The 18,273-nt window shown below is 38.8% G+C and overlaps 2 protein-coding genes across 2 annotated transcripts; both read right to left on the bottom strand.

Moving 5' to 3' along the window:
• Nucleotides 1-9,893: 9,893 nt before the first annotated feature.
• Nucleotides 9,894-12,202, bottom strand: LOC21389037. Its single transcript, XM_010102924.2, has 2 exons — nucleotides 11,513-12,202; nucleotides 9,894-10,408 (listed from the first exon to the last, which is right to left on the bottom strand). Exons 1-2 carry the CDS (start codon nucleotides 12,074-12,076, stop codon nucleotides 10,346-10,348), a joined length of 627 nt encoding a protein of 208 aa, XP_010101226.1. The 5' UTR covers nucleotides 12,077-12,202; the 3' UTR covers nucleotides 9,894-10,345.
• Nucleotides 12,203-14,011: 1,809 nt separating this feature from the next.
• LOC21389036 (biotin carboxyl carrier protein of acetyl-CoA carboxylase, chloroplastic) lies at nucleotides 14,012-17,249 on the bottom strand. The gene is made up of 7 exons (XM_024168753.1): nucleotides 17,033-17,249; nucleotides 16,055-16,105; nucleotides 15,810-15,961; nucleotides 15,422-15,731; nucleotides 15,145-15,216; nucleotides 14,462-14,527; nucleotides 14,012-14,336 (listed from the first exon to the last, which is right to left on the bottom strand). Exons 1-7 carry the CDS (start codon nucleotides 17,177-17,179, stop codon nucleotides 14,313-14,315), a joined length of 822 nt encoding a protein of 273 aa, XP_024024521.1. The 5' UTR covers nucleotides 17,180-17,249; the 3' UTR covers nucleotides 14,012-14,312.
• Between the last annotated feature and the right edge of the window lie 1,024 nt (nucleotides 17,250-18,273).

The raw sequence follows: 18,273 nt of genomic DNA, 5'->3' as shown, positions 1-18,273 counted from the left end.
CATACTCACCTCCACTTCGGGGCAATAAGGCTTGTCCTAACCCTCCATGGCAGAAAATGTCTACCTGTCACTGTTCGTCTAGCACTTCTGGATACCAGATACACCAAGTACGAACATGCAGTAATAGGAACCACACTCTCCACCCTCCATGCTGGTAGTGTCCTATTGACCTTTTACCCGAACTTCAACATTCCGTTGAAAGATCCACACTTGTCCACGTGTCTCAAAGTCCAACTTCAAATCACCGGTGCGGAACAAGTCCCGTCCTCATACATAGCTATACTTCATCACTAGCTCATCTACAGATTGTAAAACCATGCACTCGATCTCCCCATTCCGGGTCATACTCCGGACACTCTACTCATCACAGCAAAAAGGGAAAATGAAATCCCTACCATCGTGCAGATCCCCAAGCAACTCTCTCGAAATGAGATCACAAAGCTCATGCCTCTGGAATGGTTCACCAACTACGAAAAATTGCACCAAAGCCATAAGCCCATCCATACATCTGACCCAACTTTCATCCAGTTTAAAGATGGACAGGTTAAAACTGTCTTTAAACTTCCTGACGAAAGTACCAGCACGACTCTATCCCTGATGATCGGACTAGTCTCAACAGAAGAAGAGAACCCTGTTGCATCCTTTACAGCAGATGGAGTCGATGGTCACTTCATATGGGATACTGATCCCACCATGTGTGATCCAGACTGCGACTGTTGGATGGAAAGCGAAGAAGATGATCGTCCGAGCACCAGAAGGAGAAAGAAGAAAGGTGTCTGTACACCCCAGCCTCAGACGACAAGAAGACAGTACCATCCGGATGATCTGGATAGTCCCTGGGTTCTAAAAAAAACCCTGAAATTCTGTCCGTTCCTAGCCCTGCACCATGCATGATGTTCGCATCGTATGATCAAGATTTTCCAGCTCTTGAAAGACATGTAAACCAGGCAACCAAAGTGGTCACCAGACCATATGTGCAGCCAACGAAAATGCAACCAGATAGAAGAACAAAGCCTCCATCTCAGGCAGAAGAAGTTCTGAACTGGCAGACTCAGAATGCCAAAGCACAGAATTAGGTCCTGCAAAAGATCAAGATTAAAGTTGACAAGGTCATAGCCCAGGCTAGCCTTGCTGACAAGAAGCTTGACAGTCTCGGTGCAGAAGTATGAAGGATGTATGAGAACCTCCAGTCGAGAATCAAACGCTTAGATTCTGACCTAAGAAGCCTGATTGATCAGAGCTACTTCGGACCAGAATTTGACAGAAAAGAAGCTGAGATCCGGAAACTAAAAGCGGAACTCAAGCAGATCGATGACGACATGGAACGAAAAGAAAGAAGGATGTTTGACTCCCCTTCTTATCCACTTCCACCATTCGGTCCCTCATTATTCTCATCATACTCATACCCCTCTCAGCCTGATTACTCGAGAGCCATCAAAATGACCCATGAGATCTTTAAAGATCCAATATGGTCAAAGCCATCCGCCTCAAAGTCATATGCTTCAAGACCAACTGAACCAACAAGGCCAACTGCGTCAAAACCAAAAACCACTAGAATGAGTATTTCCTCCGAAGAAGATGAACCTGTCCCACAAAAGGCTAGGCCTACAACAGATGAGAGAAAGAAAACTTCAGAATACCCTCCTGTCTGCATGGCTCTCTCATCTAAACCTGAAGTATTCCCAGAGCTAACCTCAGCCTCTGATTCAGAACCAGAGCCCTCTGAATCCTCAGACAGCTCATCTGAAACAGAATCTAGCTCGAAGGAATCTGAAGAAGCAGAAGTACCATGGATATCACACATCTATTGATGGCTACTTTCACAGGGTCTAATGAACATCAGACCCATACAGAAATGGGAGAATCTTCAAGAAGATCAAGGGAAACATCTCCCATCATAGAAGAACCTCCTGACGCTCAACGGCATTCAGAAGGTACATTCTGCAAGCCAACAGTTGGCTCATGGTTTACATTTGACAATGTCCCTCTAGATCAATAGAGAGAAAAGATGAATGAATTCGGAGCCTGGATTGATCTACAAATGACAAAGCCTAGAATTGATCTCCAGACTATCCTCAGAGAGTTTGCCTCCAGATTCACAGGTACTCTCAAAGACTGGTTTCAAAGTCTTGGAGGATACAGGCAGCTCCCATTCATCAAAGCAGAAACTGCAACAGGAATACTCGGACTCATATACCAAGAGTTCATCGGAGACTACAACCTTATCGACAAGCAAATGCGCCAAGAGTACTTTGAAATGAAGTGTTGCTCCTTGAAAAAAAAGGATATTGAATTTCATTATCAAAGGATGTCAAGGCAGTATTACATGTTGAATGAGTTTAATGACCCTAACCTCCGACAAGTATACCTGTCATCCCTACCACAGGAATTACAACCAGAACTTCAGAGATCTCTCCTTGCCACGAAAAAAGAAAGGAAGGATATCTCCATTAGAGAAATTCATCAATTGACATTGGCAGCTCTCAACAAACTCTGTGAGACTCAAGAACTGTTTTCTTCCATGATGAAAGAAAGGAACAAGTTCAAAAAGACATGCAAGAAGCCTTACCTGCAAATTAAGTGCAAGGACAACAAGTGTTCCTGTAAACCTTCAAAGAAAACTCATGACAGCTCCTTAAAGCAATCTCGCTGATGAGTTAGTTTTATACCGATTTATTAAGCTCTTGCAAGTTTAATATTAGCTAGTTTTAAGGTGTTTTGTTGACAAATTGATGTCTTCTTAATCTAATTTTGCAGGATGGATGCAAGCATGATAATCTACCACAGATTACCATTAAAAGCCCACAAAGAAAATGCCCAAATTCCAGCCCATTAAGCCTACACACGGAGGACAATAATCAAACAAAACAAAATGACATTACGCTTCATTCAAATAAAGGCCCAAATTCTAGCCCATTAAAAGTCCACACACGGAGGAGATTAATTCCAGCCAAACGACAGTGTGTTTCAGCTCCCAACCACATGGTATTACTTCCTCTGGTTGCACGCTGGAGTTGGGGCTGATTTGGAGAGGATAGAGAGTTGCGATTTCTGTGGGGAAAACCCTATCTCGAGGGAGAGTTTGAAAATGAAAACTAGAGGAAGATCCGGGATATTCTGGTGGTGGCTGGGATTTTCAAGAGGATTTTGGCTAGAATTTTGGTTGAGATATTGGAAAAAAAGAAAGAAAGAGAAAAAGGGGGATTTGACCAGAGGGCTTGGGGGAAGACAGATTCGTGCAGAGCTTCGGAGGGGGAGATTCACGGAGAGGTATTGCTGAGAAGTATTGGCTGATTCTTGGTGGAGAAACATTCGGCCATCAAGTGATTTATCCTTTGTTCTTCTTTTCTTCTTTCAGATTTTATATGGTGATGTCTTCCAGATTTGTCTTTGGTTTATTTAATTTCATTATGGCTTAATACTTTTAGTTAGAGATTGATGGATCCGAACCTATGATTTCTGAATTTCAATTTGAATGAGTTACAATTTATTATTTTTCCGTGAAGAGTGTGTTCTATTGTTCGTAGGGCTTTTCATTTATTTAATTTGGGAATTGATCATAGTGATGTTTCGGATAGAGAAGCTATGTGATAGGAAACATTAAATTGTGAATTGAATTTTGGATGTGAATAATATTCAAGCAAATTTAGAGTTGGCCCAGAGGGATTATTGCTGGGAGTGGCTGATTCCTGGTGGAGAAATAATTTGTAAAGTTCGGCCATTGGGATTTACCCTTGTTTCTTCTTTTCTTCTTTCGTGAAGAGCATGGTGATGTCTCTTGGAATTCTCTTTGTTTTATTTAATTTAGCTATGGTTTAATACTTTTAGTTAGAGATTGATGGATCCGAACCTATGATTTCTAAGTTTCAATTTGAATGAGTTGCAATTGATTATTTTTCCGTGAAGAGTGTGTTCTATTGTTCTTAGGGCTTTTCATTTATTTAATTTGGGAATTGATCATAGTGATGTTTCGGATAGAGAAGCTATGTGATAGGAAACATTAAATTGTGAATTGAATTTTGGATGTGAATAATATTCAAGCAAAATATAGAACATGCCATGAATGGACGAGGAGTAACCGAATAGGGATTCAAGGAAATTCATGTGGTCAGTTTAAATTGTAACTGAGAGGGAGATTTAACCGAAAAAGGATTTCACAAATTCTAAGGCATCTCATATTGAATTAATCTAGAATAGACCTGAAATAAGGATATTTGAAGTTAAGAATATATGTGATAGTTGATTAGACCCGAAATATGGGTAATTAAACATTAGGGAATTCTACCATCTCATGGATAATAATAATTGAAATTCATTCTTTTGAGCTTATGGGTGAATTGGTGTAGGTGAAATCAACTCTCTAACGCTTTCTCTCATTGTATTTCTTTCTTAAATCTTGTTTCTTTACATTTTCTAATTTTTAATCTTTATTTAGTTTTAATTCACATTACTCCCAATTTCGCAATCTCGAATAACATAGTCGGTTTAATCATTTTATTTGTGAATTTTACCAATCCTCATTGGGAAACGATATCTTACTCATCACTTTATTACTTGAACGATTAGTGCACTTGCTAGTGTTAATTTTATCGCATCACTCGCAGACCAAGAAAGTCTCACAAGAAAGACAAAAAGAAGTTCTGGTTCTTCAAAAGAAAAAGACGTGGCAGCCCTAAGTCAGACCGTTGTTTCAACTGCGGAGAAAATTGACACTACACGAAAAATTGTCCTAAGATGTCTGCCAAGTCAGCCCGAATCATCCAACAACTTCAAGCCAGCTCGACATACCGAGATGATGAAGATGCTGATCTGGAATCCCTGTTCTCCGAACAAGACAATCCAAACATGGATACCGTCTTTGTCATTCCAGACTCAGACTATAATGATCCTAGCTCTGAAGACAATGAAGAGGAAGACGTAGACTATCACATCTCAGTCTACAATATGGAACAATGTTCCATATCTATTCCTACTCCTCATCTACCAAATGTCGAAGTCCAGGTCCTGACCTCAAAGTATGACAATCCAGTAAACCTGATTACCTACATAGATACTGGAGCAGGAAGAACGATGATGAATCCAAAGGTTCTCCCACGAGAATCCTAAATGTCACACATTGAGTACTTCAAAGCTGCAGATGACCAGGTGTTTAAAACAGAAATGATTACCAAACAAAAGATTGGGATCAAGTTCTTCCCTAGATGCATCATATGGGCAAGAATCCTTGGGAGTTCACTCCCAGATAAGGATTTACTCATCGGAATGGATGTATACTGTCAAGCAGAGAAACTTCAAATCCTTCCTACAGGATTGAAATACAAAAGGCAATTCAAGCCTTACTCCACCATTCTAAAAATGTTCTCAATAAAGGAAGCCCCGTCTTGATATGAAGACATCAAATATAAGCTTCTAAAGTGTTGTGCTGATAGTCATGATCAGTTTCAACATCCCAGTCCTTTATGGAAAAACCAGGAGTTCTTCATCCAGCTGCCCTTTAAGAAGAACGAAGATATCAATCCAACCAAGGTCATTCACCCAGGAATGACTCCATCAGACTTGGCCTTAGCCCGAGAAGAATGCGCCCAGCTTCTCAAGCAAGGATTGATCGAGCCCACAAAGTCAAACTGGGCTTGCCAGGCCTTCTATGTAGAGAAGAGATCATAACAGGTACGTGGAAAAAAAAAAGGCTCGTGATCGACTATAAGCCTTTGAACCTGTTCCTAAAAGATGACAAGTTCATCATTCCTAAAACCAGCTCTCTGTTCACTCACCTAAAGGAAGCCCAAGTCTTCTCAAAGTTCGATCTCAAATGAGCGTTTTGGCAATTAGGAATTGATCCCAGAGACAGGCCCAAAACAGCCTTATGTATCCCAGATGCACAGTACCAATGGCGAGTCTTGCCATTTGGACTCAAGATGGCCCCGTCATTATTTCAACGAACGATGACCCACATCTTTGAGCCCATTTTGTACAGTGCCTTGATCTACATAGACGACATCCTCATGTTCTCAAAAGACGAATGAGCCTATAAGACCCTATTGGCCTAATTCCATCAAATCATGGATCAGCATGGAATCATGCTTTCAAAAAAGAAGAGCCAGATAGGACAAATGCAAGTGGAATTCATAGGGATGCAGATATCCCAAGGAAAGTTTCAGCCTGGCCCACACATAGCTCGAGAATTATTGACGTTTCCAGATAAGAACCTCACTGTCAAGCAGATCCAACAGTTCTTAGGGATAGTCAATTATCTCCGACACTTTATTCCACGCGTGACTGAACATACTAGCTAGCTGTCAAAGATGTTAAAAAAGAATCTCTCTCAGTGGGGGACAAAACAGACAGCCGCTGTCAGTGCTTTAAAAAAGATAGCACAGTCACCACCACCATTGAAGATTCCAAGCACGGGGAAAAGGGTCCTGCAGACAGATGCGAGTGATCACTACTGGGGGGCCATCCTCGTTGAAGAGGAAAAGGACAAGAAGTACTACTGTGGACATCCCAGTGGCCAGTTCAAAAAATCAGAAAAGCATTATCACACCATCTACAAGGAAATTATTGCGATAAAAGTATGGAATTCAAAAATTCAATTTCCATCTTAGAGGTTATGATTTTGAGGTCAGAATGGATAATTCATCATTTCCTAAGGTCCTTGATTTTAAGAACAAAACTCTACCCGACCTGCAATTGCTCAGACTTAAAGATTGGTTTGCTAGATATGACTTTTCTGTCAAACATATAAAAGGCCATCACAACCTCATCCCTGACTTCTTAACTCGTCCAAAACCAGTTCAGGTCATCACTTCCTGTAAAACCTTCCCTTTAATCTTCATGTATACCAACATCCATGCACCTCTGTGTTTCCCGATAAAACCATATCATAACTTTCCTCCAAGTCTAGACCATACCTCCAGGTCTAGACCATACAGCTCTACCTCACCAGATCAAAAGCTATGCTAGAGCCCACCTGTTCTATTACCTGACCAGAGTCTCCATCAAAATCGGAAACCTTCATTCCCAGGATCTGTATAACACGGATCAACCATACATCTCTATCTACCATCTTCATCCTCTAGGCGAAATCACCAAAGATGACATTTAGTACCTCTGGTGTCAAACAGCTCTCTATATGATCGCCTTTAACTGTCCTATTATGCACCTTTATGAACACATCAATAACTCCAGAAATGAAAACTCATCTCTATGGCAACTATTAGAGATGTTCAACCATCTTCCTTGGTGGAGAAAAGAAGTCTCAAGACTTTTCCAATAATACAACATATGGACTTTTTCTCCGTCAGATATTCATCAGGTGCACACCATATTCCTCATACACCGCCCATACCTGTTGGACTCAACATAAGGACTATACACTCAGCACGAGGTATATCCCTTGCACACCAGCTTCACCTATCCTCAAGACCTCAACAATAGCACGGATTACCTCATCAAGACATTGTGTAGGGAAAACGGACACAAGCCTGACCCTCCCCTACAACCATCCACCAGCTCTGCAATAGCTCCACCCACTCAAATCTATGGACCATGCAACATCTTCACTATCAGCAACAGTCGCTATTTCAAAAAAGATACAGCACCTCCATCAATCGCACCAGCATTCGCCTCTATTCCTTCATCGACACAACAGGGCTCACAAAGTCAACCAGACTACAATTCAACTATGTTTCAAGATTCACAAGATCCAGACTACCTTCTAGATCAGCTCATAGAATACATACCACATTCCACTAAAAAACATATGGTGTGGTACCCACATGACAAGCCATATGAGCAAGGTTCAACAAACACGGACACATCCTCATCAGACTACACTTCCATATGCAATGACTAGTCCCTCCTGGCTGTCCTTCCTGTACAGTAGCCTTTTGTCTTTATTTCTCTTAAGTCAAAAATGTAATAATAGTCTGTATGCCACTTCACCGAAAGTGGTTTTGTTTTTCCCTTAAGTCACAAGCGGAATAGCCAGAGATCCGTTTTATCTAAAGTCTTTTGTCCTTTGTAAAATAAGTCTAAAAGACAATAGTATGTATCTTATCCTGTCGGAGTCCTCAGGTCTTGGCCTCAACTATATAAAGCGAGGCAATTATCTTGTTTGGGGCAAAATTCCTCCAACGAAGAGAACTTTGTAAAGAGTTTGCTTAGTAATAAAAACATGAGTTTCTAAACAACTTTACTTCCACTCTGAAATTATGAGCTCCTCCTCTTATATCATAATCATTTCTCTCCCTGACTCAGTATGCTCTGTGCTTGCCTCTAGTAGAGGATCCTACACACCAGAAAGGTTTTAGCCTAAGATCCTTGTTACGATCTCCATAACCATGAGTGATGAGCACTTGTAACACTAAAGGCTAAAAGTATGCATGAGGCCGAAAGACGCCGTACAGTGCTAGGGTCTCTCATTGTTAATGGTTTGTGAAGCTCTCGGCCAGTGTACGCATTTACTTGTTGATAAGGTTGTAGTCTCCGATGAACTCTTGGTATATGAGTCTGAGTGTTCCTGCTGCAGTTTTTGCTTTAATGAATTGGAGCTGCCTGTATCCTCCAAGACTTTGAAACTATCAAATGTAAACCATGGGCCAACTGTTGGCTTGGAGGATGTACCTTCTGAACGCTGTTGAGCATCAGGTGGTTCTTTTATGATGGGAGATGTTTCCCTTGATCTTCTTGAAGATTCTCCCATTTCTGTATGGGTCTGATGTTCATTAGACCCTGTGGAAGTAGCCATCAATAGTTGTGTGATATCCATGGTATCTTCTGCTTCTTCAAATTCCTTCGAGCTAGATTATGTTTCAGATGAGCTGTCTGAGGATTTAGAGGGCTCTAGTTCTGAGTCAGAGGCTGAGGTTAGCTTTGGGAATACTTCAAGTTTAGAGGAGAGAGCCATGCAGGCAGGAGAACGAATTTCGTATCATGTTCGGGTTAGACGGGTCCAACCTGATATTGACTCGTATTTTTCGTGTTAATTTTAAGTCGATCTAATTCTGACCCGAATCTTTTTTTCTCAACTTTAACACATGAAATTCGAGTCGTGTTGTCGTGTCAGTCTTAATACAACTTCAACCAAAAAAAAAAATACAAAAATGCTGAATGGCTTCGCGGAGCCACAAATCTATGCGAGCCACAGCTCGTTAGACCAATGGAGTGGGCCCATGCCCCCGTAAGACCCACATGTAGCCAGCCTACCCCATATGTCTAAACGACAGCTCTGCGGAGCCATTTAGGAATGCTCAAAAAAATAACCCCGATTCCAATAACTTCAAGTAACAAGTAACAACAGTATTTTGCCCGGCTAAAGGAAAAGGCCTTGATCAATTTTGGTTTCTTTTTCGCCAGAGTTCACTGTGCATATTACATAATATGATAACTGATTTCCATACAAGAATGAAATTTCCAAATATTTGATCACATTTCTACGTTATTCTTAGTTTCAAATCTGTAACACTTTATAATACCTCAGAGCCAAATTTTATATTTTGGTTGAAACCCGAACTCAGGTTGCAAGTTAAATTCCCCTATAAAAGAAAAAGTTACAATTTCAAGTTCTGTGAAGCCCTCCGAGGATGATCTTAGAGGCGTGTTGTCTATGTAGAAACAGTAGATATGAATTCCAAGGTTTTCTTATCTCCTCCCATTTTTTTCTCAAACAAAGAGATTTTAGTTTTCTGGTTGATCGTGCTGATAATATGAGAAGTGAAATATTTCCATTATGCTTACACGAGAAAGAACAATGTCCCATTTAACAAAAAGGAACGAAAGAAAGAACAATGTCTCTAGTGGTTAGTTCTATCATAACAATAAATTCTTTTCGACACATTTGATAAGAAAATAGACCAACCATTTTCATCATTTAAAGTTTAAACTAAGAATAATTTAAAAGAAAAATCACAAATTCTTAGAAACTTCATTAGACAAAACCACAGACTATAGTTTTCTCCATTTACATGACCTCGAATTCAAACTCACGTTTCTATATGCATAGTGATAACAATAATAACAATAATGATAGTAGAAAGACACAATTTTATCATATTATTGGCCAAAACCAACCTGTGATGAATAACCTTGTCTTTTCCTGCTTAATGTAGACCCAATCTCCATAGACTTTTCTTTTTCATCCCATCTTTACCAAAATTGTTCTCCTTTACCTTGTAAAGATGGAAGTATCAGGCTGAACTATATGTACAAAATAGCAAGCAAAGCACACATACAGAAAGCATAGGACCTCCAAACCAGATTCTTCAACACTCTCTACAGGCAAAGGGAAAAACCCTCAGGCGAATTGAGCTAACTTGAACACTAAACAATGATATCTTTGCTCCGCAATCTATGAACTAGCCCTTAGTGTGCTTCTTTGACCAGCTTCATATCCAAGCTTTCGGAGTCCAATCTGAAATTTAACAAGTAAATTAGCACCCCCCATAGCTGAATATAAGAGTTAACTATTAACAGGGAGTAACAGATCAATATCAAATGGTTCCAAAAATCAATATGAACCACGACACCAGAGGCAACAAAAAATTCTCACGTACTAACAAGAGCTCTGCAAAGACAACTCTCTCTTCTCCATTGATAATCAATAGGGTAAAGTAACAAACCAAAAATTACCAATCCCATCTTCTATCAACATTAAAGGTCTAATTCAAGGATCATGGAATAGAGATACATAAAAAACTAGCTAAATAATGAATTCAGAATCTATGCATCATGCATTAGATGAACAGCATCCACATTATTTCATTTTTTCTCTGCAAAGTGAAAATTTGACAAGTTAGCAAGCGGAAAGTCTAAACTACGCTCTTAAGTCTATCGGTTTGGTCATTTATATACAGGTAGTAGCTGTACATAAGCTTCAATTTGAAAAAAAAGTTGCCAAATTTCCCAATGTTCCTATGACGAAAAACAACAGAGAACTATCTCAATATTCAAACTTCTACTTAGATGGCAGAAACTACCAACCTAAATGATTTATAAGGTATAGATGTATGTTATACACAAATCATTATCCATGGCAAACAAAACCCAAGTCCTAATTGAAGCACATCGCCTTAGTGCATCAAAGAATTCATTCTGGATGCTTCATAAATATAAACATAAATTGCAATTGCAAAAAAAAACAAAAAACAAAAAACAAAAAACAAAAACAAAAACAAAACAAAAAAAAAAACAAAAAACAAAAAAAAAAGTTTTAAACTTTACTGCTATCCAGATAAGCTTATAGAGCCTATCACAATTCTGAAATTAATTAAATTCAGGAATAAGAACGGTAAGCACAATCTAAAATGACAGGTAAGATGCATATATTATACAGAGATTATCATAATTACCCCAAAAAAAAAAAGGTAAAGCTCATAAAACTCGTGCACAACACAAACCACAAAGATTCACAGGTAAAACAACTAAATTAGCGCTATTGACATAACAATTACGCGAAAAGATAAAGCCTAACTCGAACAGGAAACAATTATGATAGGAAAATAAAGAGAAAATCAACCTTAGAACCAGTATTCGAATCGCCGATTCGGCTTTTGTCGTCAAAAACAGCAATCGAATTGGAACCGGACGGATCAACGGCGGTGCAATCGGGAGGGGATTCGAAGAGGGAGAGAGAGAATTGCTTATCGACAACGCCGACATCGAAGTAAATGAGGCCGGAGCTCGGGACATCGACGCGAATACCTTTAACGGGGAACCAGAGGAAGAGCTCCTGAGCGGTAACGCCTGACAAATTTCCGATCTGGCCGAAACTTAGGGTTCCGGAGACATTGAAATCGTAGTGGACCTGATTCTCGAACTTGGCGTTGCAGGGCTGGTTGAGCAAGACCTGGAAATAGCCGGTGGACGGGTCGTGAGAAAACTCGGTTATGCCCTTGGGGAAGAGGCCAATAGGTAGATCGTGGAGGCGGAGATAATCGTAAATGGTGGTGGGCGCGGCGGCGAGGGCAGCGGAGGCGGCGGCGAAGAGTATGAGCAGGAGGGCGAAGAGAAAGTGTGGGAAAGCGAGGAAAAGTCTGGGAAAGTGAGAGAAAATGGAGGATTTTGGAGGAGGATGACCCATGTTGGGAGAAGAAAGTGAGAAAAAGAACTTTTTGATTCGTCTGTTTTTGATTGTTTTAAGGTTCAGATTTCATTTCAGAGATGGAGAGAGAAGAAGAACGCGATTTTTTTCCCCTTTAATTTAAGAGTGACAGAGTGGAAATGATGAGGTTATTTTTATTTTTATTTTTATTTTTATTTTCGTTATTTTCTAGTTTTGAGCTTTGACTCTGGACGGCAAAATACCGGAATTGTTTCTGTTTTGGACGGTGATGTGTCGCACATGCGGGTTTTCTTCATTTAAAAAAAAAATTATTTTTTTATTTTTTTATTATTTAACTATTATGGTTTAACTGGTTATAGACTTAAGTGGGCTTAGAAGTTGGACCACACACAGAGGCGTGGCCCAAATTAATGGATCAAGATGAAGTTGGCTGACATGACTGATTATTTTGTTTATTTATTTTTGAGTAGATGATGACGGATTTATACTTGGTTGGAATTTTGCGTCATAAAGATAATTCCTAAGATAAACTTATTGTCTCTTACATGGCCTGCTTCTTCACATGGATAATTCCCAAGTTTTTTTTTTTTTTTTTGAACAAGACAAGATAATTCAGAAGTTTAGAGAGTAGATGACAAGAGGATGGATCTGATTCTTTGGCTCAAGTACTTGACCCGGCTCTCAACTAGTCATCTTTTATTAAGAGTAGTGTTTAGTACTAGTGGTGTAATTAAGTAATTTTTTTCTCTATTATGACCTCGTTGAGTTCGTCGAATTCGTCGATTCGAATTTTTAATTTGAACTGAGATGTGACTTTATATGAGAGTTTTTAACTGTAGCAAAAAAGTTAGACGTGACTTTTTGTGAGAATTTTTTACTGTAGCAAAATTGAAATTAAAAACTCAAATCGGTGAAATGAACGAGACCTAATAAAGAGAAAAAGTACTTAATTGCCCCACTAGTACTAAACACTACTCTTAATAAAGATGAATCTCACATACACATTATCGATATTAAATACCACCGTTAACAAGATAAATCCCACCTATAAACCTCATACTGCCTTACTCATCTTATATTAGGGTTTTGATGGTGTCTTATAATATTGTTCAGTTTGTTTACTTTAGAGATATGCATAGCAATGGACAAGTTTGTTTTAGGCTAGCTCATTAGCTATCTTTTTTGGCGGGTCAGCCATTTTTTTCCGCCGCTTATGGACAAGTTTGTTTTTGTTGTTGAAATGGTCGTATGAAGCTGAAACATGCTTTATTTATTTTCTCCTCTGGATGACTATGAATGTGATTATATTTGTTGGGATGAGTGGATGACAAAAAGAAGGATCTGAATTCTGATTCTATGATAGTTAAAAAATATGCGCAAAACTGGATGTTGTTAATTTCCTATTTTATATATATATATATATATATATTTGGCTGAAGATTCCTGTTGTGCGCTTTGCGTGTGCGTGCGTGCGTGTTGAGAGTAATTTCCTATTATATTAGATAAGAAGGTGAATAATACAGTCAAAAATTAATCATTGGTAATATCTTAGCAACAATTTCGCCTTTTCCCTTTTTTTTCCCCCGGCTTTTCCTTTCCCACTTCTTATTTGAGACATGAGCAGAAGGCCGGCCTAAATCTTGAGAGAAATGGTGGACAAGCCTGCAAATTTGTGTACTATAGCGCTCTTACATTTGTTATTTCAATGCAGTACATACGTAATTAACTTATCACGTTGGAAAAACAAATTATATGCAAAAAGTTTATTCCTTTCTTTTCAAAATTGAATGTCTAGAATTAGGTCCAAATTTTGCAAGAGCAAGAGAGGTTTCTTAAGGGAAAAGAAACCCCTTTCCATAGCCTAGCCAATGGCATGAAAAACGAGGAGCGAGAAAATTCCGTATCGGAACATTTTACCAAATGCCTTCATTTCAAGACACCAGTTCTTGAGCATTAGACCTTAAGAAATTGGTTTATTAGAGTACCATTATCAATTTAATAGCACAGTTTCAGACAGATACAAGGAAAAAGGAAAAAATAAAAAGAGGAAGACTACCATCATAAAGAAAATGTTCTCGGCTCCGGTATCGAAGATTCAAAACTAAGTTCATCTGACTCCCTGCACTACACCTCATTTCAAGCAAAACATTCTACCACACTCAAACACTGCCGCAAGTTACACTGTTACTAGGTAAAGCAACCTTTCTTCATGTCCGCTCAAAGCCATCTACTATGCACGCTCAGCCATTAAGCTCTAGGGTTGGATCACAAATAAAGGCTGCAACAAAATTTGAAAAAGAATAGTTAAGATTGCCTGAAAAAGAATATGCAAATGTGTAATCGAGTATTCATCACTGTGAACATCTGAACAGGTTAGGGGTTGGGTGGTTTAAGAATACTTACTGTGTCCACACTAACAGGCTTGCTGTCATCCACAAGGATCTCGACTATAGTTCCTGATTGATCAGCCTGAAGGAAAAAGTCCAAAGACAAATTAGGATCTCGGAAACGTGTTTACCAAAAGCTTACCCGTTGTGGAGAGACACTTCTTAAAAGGGTATCATACTCAACAGTTGCTACGATAAGCAGAAACCTAATATAAAGAAGGTGCAGAAGTTCCTTTAAGATATTGTACTGTCAAATTAGATATCACTATCTTAAGCAATAAATCAAATTGTGAATCTTTGAGCCAAAAAAAAAAAAAAAACCCTTTTAGCCCCCATCTCGCACAACAAAAGAAAACATGCATTTTTTTTTTAGTTTCCGAAAGTAAGATCCTAAGTTCTAATTAATTAGTAGATATGGAGCAGATAACTAGTGTCATTTATGAACGGTTCCTTCTTTACCAAATTCTATTCTTTCTAATCTAAGTAACCAACCAAACAACCCCAACAAAACATCATTAGCTTCCCTCCACAGTTTACTACAATTCTTCCCTCCAGCGTGTTATTCGTTAAGTTATCTCATCTGCTAGATTTTTAATGCAAAATGGAAATGGTGTATGTTACTTGTTAAGTCATTATCTCATCTGCTAGAAGTTTATTTGCATTAAGAGAAGCTCAGAAAGAGTAGAAAATAAAACTTACTTCTATTTCATTCATCAACTTCATGGCTTCAATAATACACAAGACCTGTCCCTTCTGTACTTTGTCTCCAACCTGAAGAGAAAGACTCTCAAGTAAGCCAACAAAGAATTGCATGCAGCAAACACAACAGAACAGTCAATAAATATAATCACATTAAAAATACTAAGAAATCTCTCTTCTGATTCAAAATCGTGGTGTAATGTGTATCCCCCCCTGTTCTGGTCATGGAATAGATGAAATAAATCAAAAAATGAATTGCTACAGGAAGACTTTTAACCTTCACAAAAGGAGGTTCACCAGGTGCTGAACTCCGGTAGAAAGTCCCTGCCATTGGACATTTAAGAGGTGGAAGCGAAGACTTTGCTGACTTGGCAGCAGGTGGAGGTGGGGCCGCTGCTGGTGCTGGAGAAGAAGCCTGAGCAGGTGCAGGTGAAGCTGGTGGTGCATAAGCTGGAGGTAGTGCGTGGACTGCAGCCATAGGAATAGGAGGAGGTGGTGGTTGAGGTAAGGCCTCCTTTTTACGAATTACTACTTCACAGTCCAGTTGTTTCATCCGCAGCTCTACAATATCTCTCGAGTCAACAAGCCTGAAATACACATAACATATTACTTGATCAAACCAGCTTGATTGTCAAAATTTAGAGTAATATATTAAGTTCTCTCACTTTACAAGACTTGCAACTTGACTAATAAACTCAGAGATTGATTCCTCTGTTGCCAAAACTGATGGAGAAGGCTCACTAGACTCTTTTGGTGTTGGTGCATCAGACTTGGTTGAAGGTGAAGCTGCAGCATTGGAGGATCCATCGACAGCAACCTTGAAGGCAACAGATGAGCCCAACAGCATGTCCAGCAAGGAACGTAAATTTGAAAACATATTGTCTAACGAAAACCAACCAAAGAACCTTACCTCATTCAATTGAGCTTTGACCACAGTAGACCTACGACTTGACTGTAAACCCTGTCATGCACAAACCAATTTTTAACTTCCGTGTGGAGCACACATGAATTCAAGTGCCTTAGACTTAAATCTTCAAGCCAAAAAAACAAAATTCGACTAAAATGCACGCTTAAGAATAACCAATGGGAGTCAAAATTTTGCATTTTGCGAGCATGGGTTACAAAATGCACCAATATCAAAGATTCCTCAACTATAGACTATAGTATCTGACTCGGTTGTACAATAGAGATGAAGAGTTTTAAAAACAACTGGAGCATACAAACAAATGTAAGGACATCATATACTATCATACTATCTATTTTATGCATATTAGAACCTTTGTCGATTGGGGCATATCAACATAACTATGTCACCAATAAATAAATAAAACCCACACCACAATTAAGAAGCCCACCCCTCGATACATTTGAACAAACAAAGAGCAACACCTTTTTGTTAATTTTCGTCTCTTGCTTTGTCACAGCAGAATGATAGACAGCATATCCACTGCCGCACTGCATACCGTGGTGTGGAACAGAACAGGCCGTTCGATTAAGAGAGAAGCAAAACATTTTTTTTTCTTCCTAATCTGTTTCTTTACCTTCTTGAATAAACTATCTCCATAAACCTCACGCATCACCGATTTTCAATTTAATCCTAAGCTCAAATAACTGTAAATTTCTCGGTATGAAGCTATAGAAGTTCTCCAAGCTGAAATATACAAAGCAATTATGCTCCAATCCAACAAAAGCATCTTCATATCTCAAGAATCTAACAAAATAAAACATCAATTTCACCTCTGTTCTAAATTTTTAATATTTTCCGAGAAGTCAAACACGAAAATTTCAGACAGTGCAGCAAATTTTAAGATCACTACACACGTTTATACATAGAAATGCCTACGTATATGTTACACGTATATTTATAGAGAGAGATGCAATAAGTTACCTGAGAGGTGACAAATCGGAGGTTAGGCTTGTGAGAGAGACGGAAAGAAACCTTGGAGATAGGGCAATACTTGCAATTGCCGTCATTGTAATAAGATAAACTGGTAGCTTTGGTTATAGCCGAAGCCGTCGCAAGAGAGGACGCCATTGTTGCGCAGAGAGAGAAAGAAGGAGAAGCTCTAGAGAGATAAAGAAGGAGAAGCTCTAGAGAGAGAAAGAGAGAGAGAGAGAGAGATAAGAGAGTAGTTACAGAGGAAAAATTGAAGAGAGAATTGAAACAAACAATTTGTAGAAAGAGAGAGTTTTGGGGAGTCCGTCTGAGCTGTGAGCGAGAGAGAGGAGGGGTCGATGAAACCAAAGCGAATGGGTGAGTGTGGCTGCGTGCGGTAGAGTCCATGCTCTAATCCGTGAACCCGCGTGTAATTTTTGCCACGTCCATAAACGGTTTGATTAGTGACGTTTGTTGACCTAACTTTGACCCAACTCCGATCCGATAGGCTGGTTTGAGAAATAGGGTTAATGTGAATATTCATGCTTCGCGCTCCGGACCAGCCACGTGCTATCTGGGTTTTCGAAGTTTTGTTCTCTTTCTTTTTTTTTTTTCTTTTTTTTTTTTTTCCTTTGAGGGGCTTATTTTTTGGTAGTTTCTTTGTTCACATTCTTTTTAAGAGGACGTTCACTTAATTAATTCAGAATTATTTTTAATTTATGTATATTTTTATGAGAGAAAATATTATAACAAGTCATAAATCATAATTCAAATTATGGCACGAATATTTAAACTAACTACTTTAAATAGATCGATTGATTTATTATAATCAAGCGGTGAAAAGCGAAGAACAATAAGAGGATGTTTGGTACCTAGATTCGTTTCCTGATTTGAAACATGGTTCGTGGTTCGTTACAGTATTTTCTCTCATAAAAAATACACGTAAATCAAAAATAGTTCTAATCACATGGTTCTAATCTATGAACCAAACGTAACTTAAGTGTACAATCAATTTGATTGTAAGCAAATTATCTGCACCTCCTTTCTTAAAATAATAAAAAAAACTTTCATTCCTTTCATCTTCATTCCCAATCCCCATTATTTCAAAAACACATAGGGTTTAGTGCGCAGTAATCTTAAAAATGAGAATGAGAATCTGCAATATTACCATGTTTGGTACAATAATTATAATATTTAGATTCCTAAGAAAGTGATTACCATAGGATTCACTTTTCCTCATTTTAAGGTAATTT

The sequence above is a fragment of the Morus notabilis genome, unplaced genomic scaffold (genome assembly GCF_000414095.1).
Source record: "Morus notabilis unplaced genomic scaffold, ASM41409v2 Scaffold2693, whole genome shotgun sequence".
NCBI lineage: Eukaryota > Viridiplantae > Streptophyta > Magnoliopsida > Rosales > Moraceae > Morus > Morus notabilis.
This window is presented reverse-complemented; position numbering and strand designations above follow the sequence as displayed.

Excerpts from the sequence above, each read along its gene's own strand:
- LOC21389036 (XM_024168753.1), bottom strand. The coding sequence starts at position 17,179 with ATGGCGTCCTCTCTTGCGACGGCTTCGGCTATAACCAAAGCTACCAGT. Across the intron at positions 15,732-15,809 it reads CAAGTTGCAAGTCTTGTAAA|GCTTGTTGACTCGAGAGATA; the intron begins GTGAGAGAACTT and ends TGTGTATTTCAG. Across the intron at positions 15,217-15,421 it reads GTGAACCTCCTTTTGTGAAG|GTTGGAGACAAAGTACAGAA; the intron begins GTTAAAAGTCTT and ends CTTTCTCTTCAG.
- LOC21389037 (XM_010102924.2), bottom strand. The coding sequence starts at position 12,076 with ATGGGTCATCCTCCTCCAAAATCCTCCATTTTCTCTCACTTTCCCAGA. Across the intron at positions 10,409-11,512 it reads ATTCGAATACTGGTTCTAAG|ATTGGACTCCGAAAGCTTGG; the intron begins GTTGATTTTCTC and ends GTTAAATTTCAG.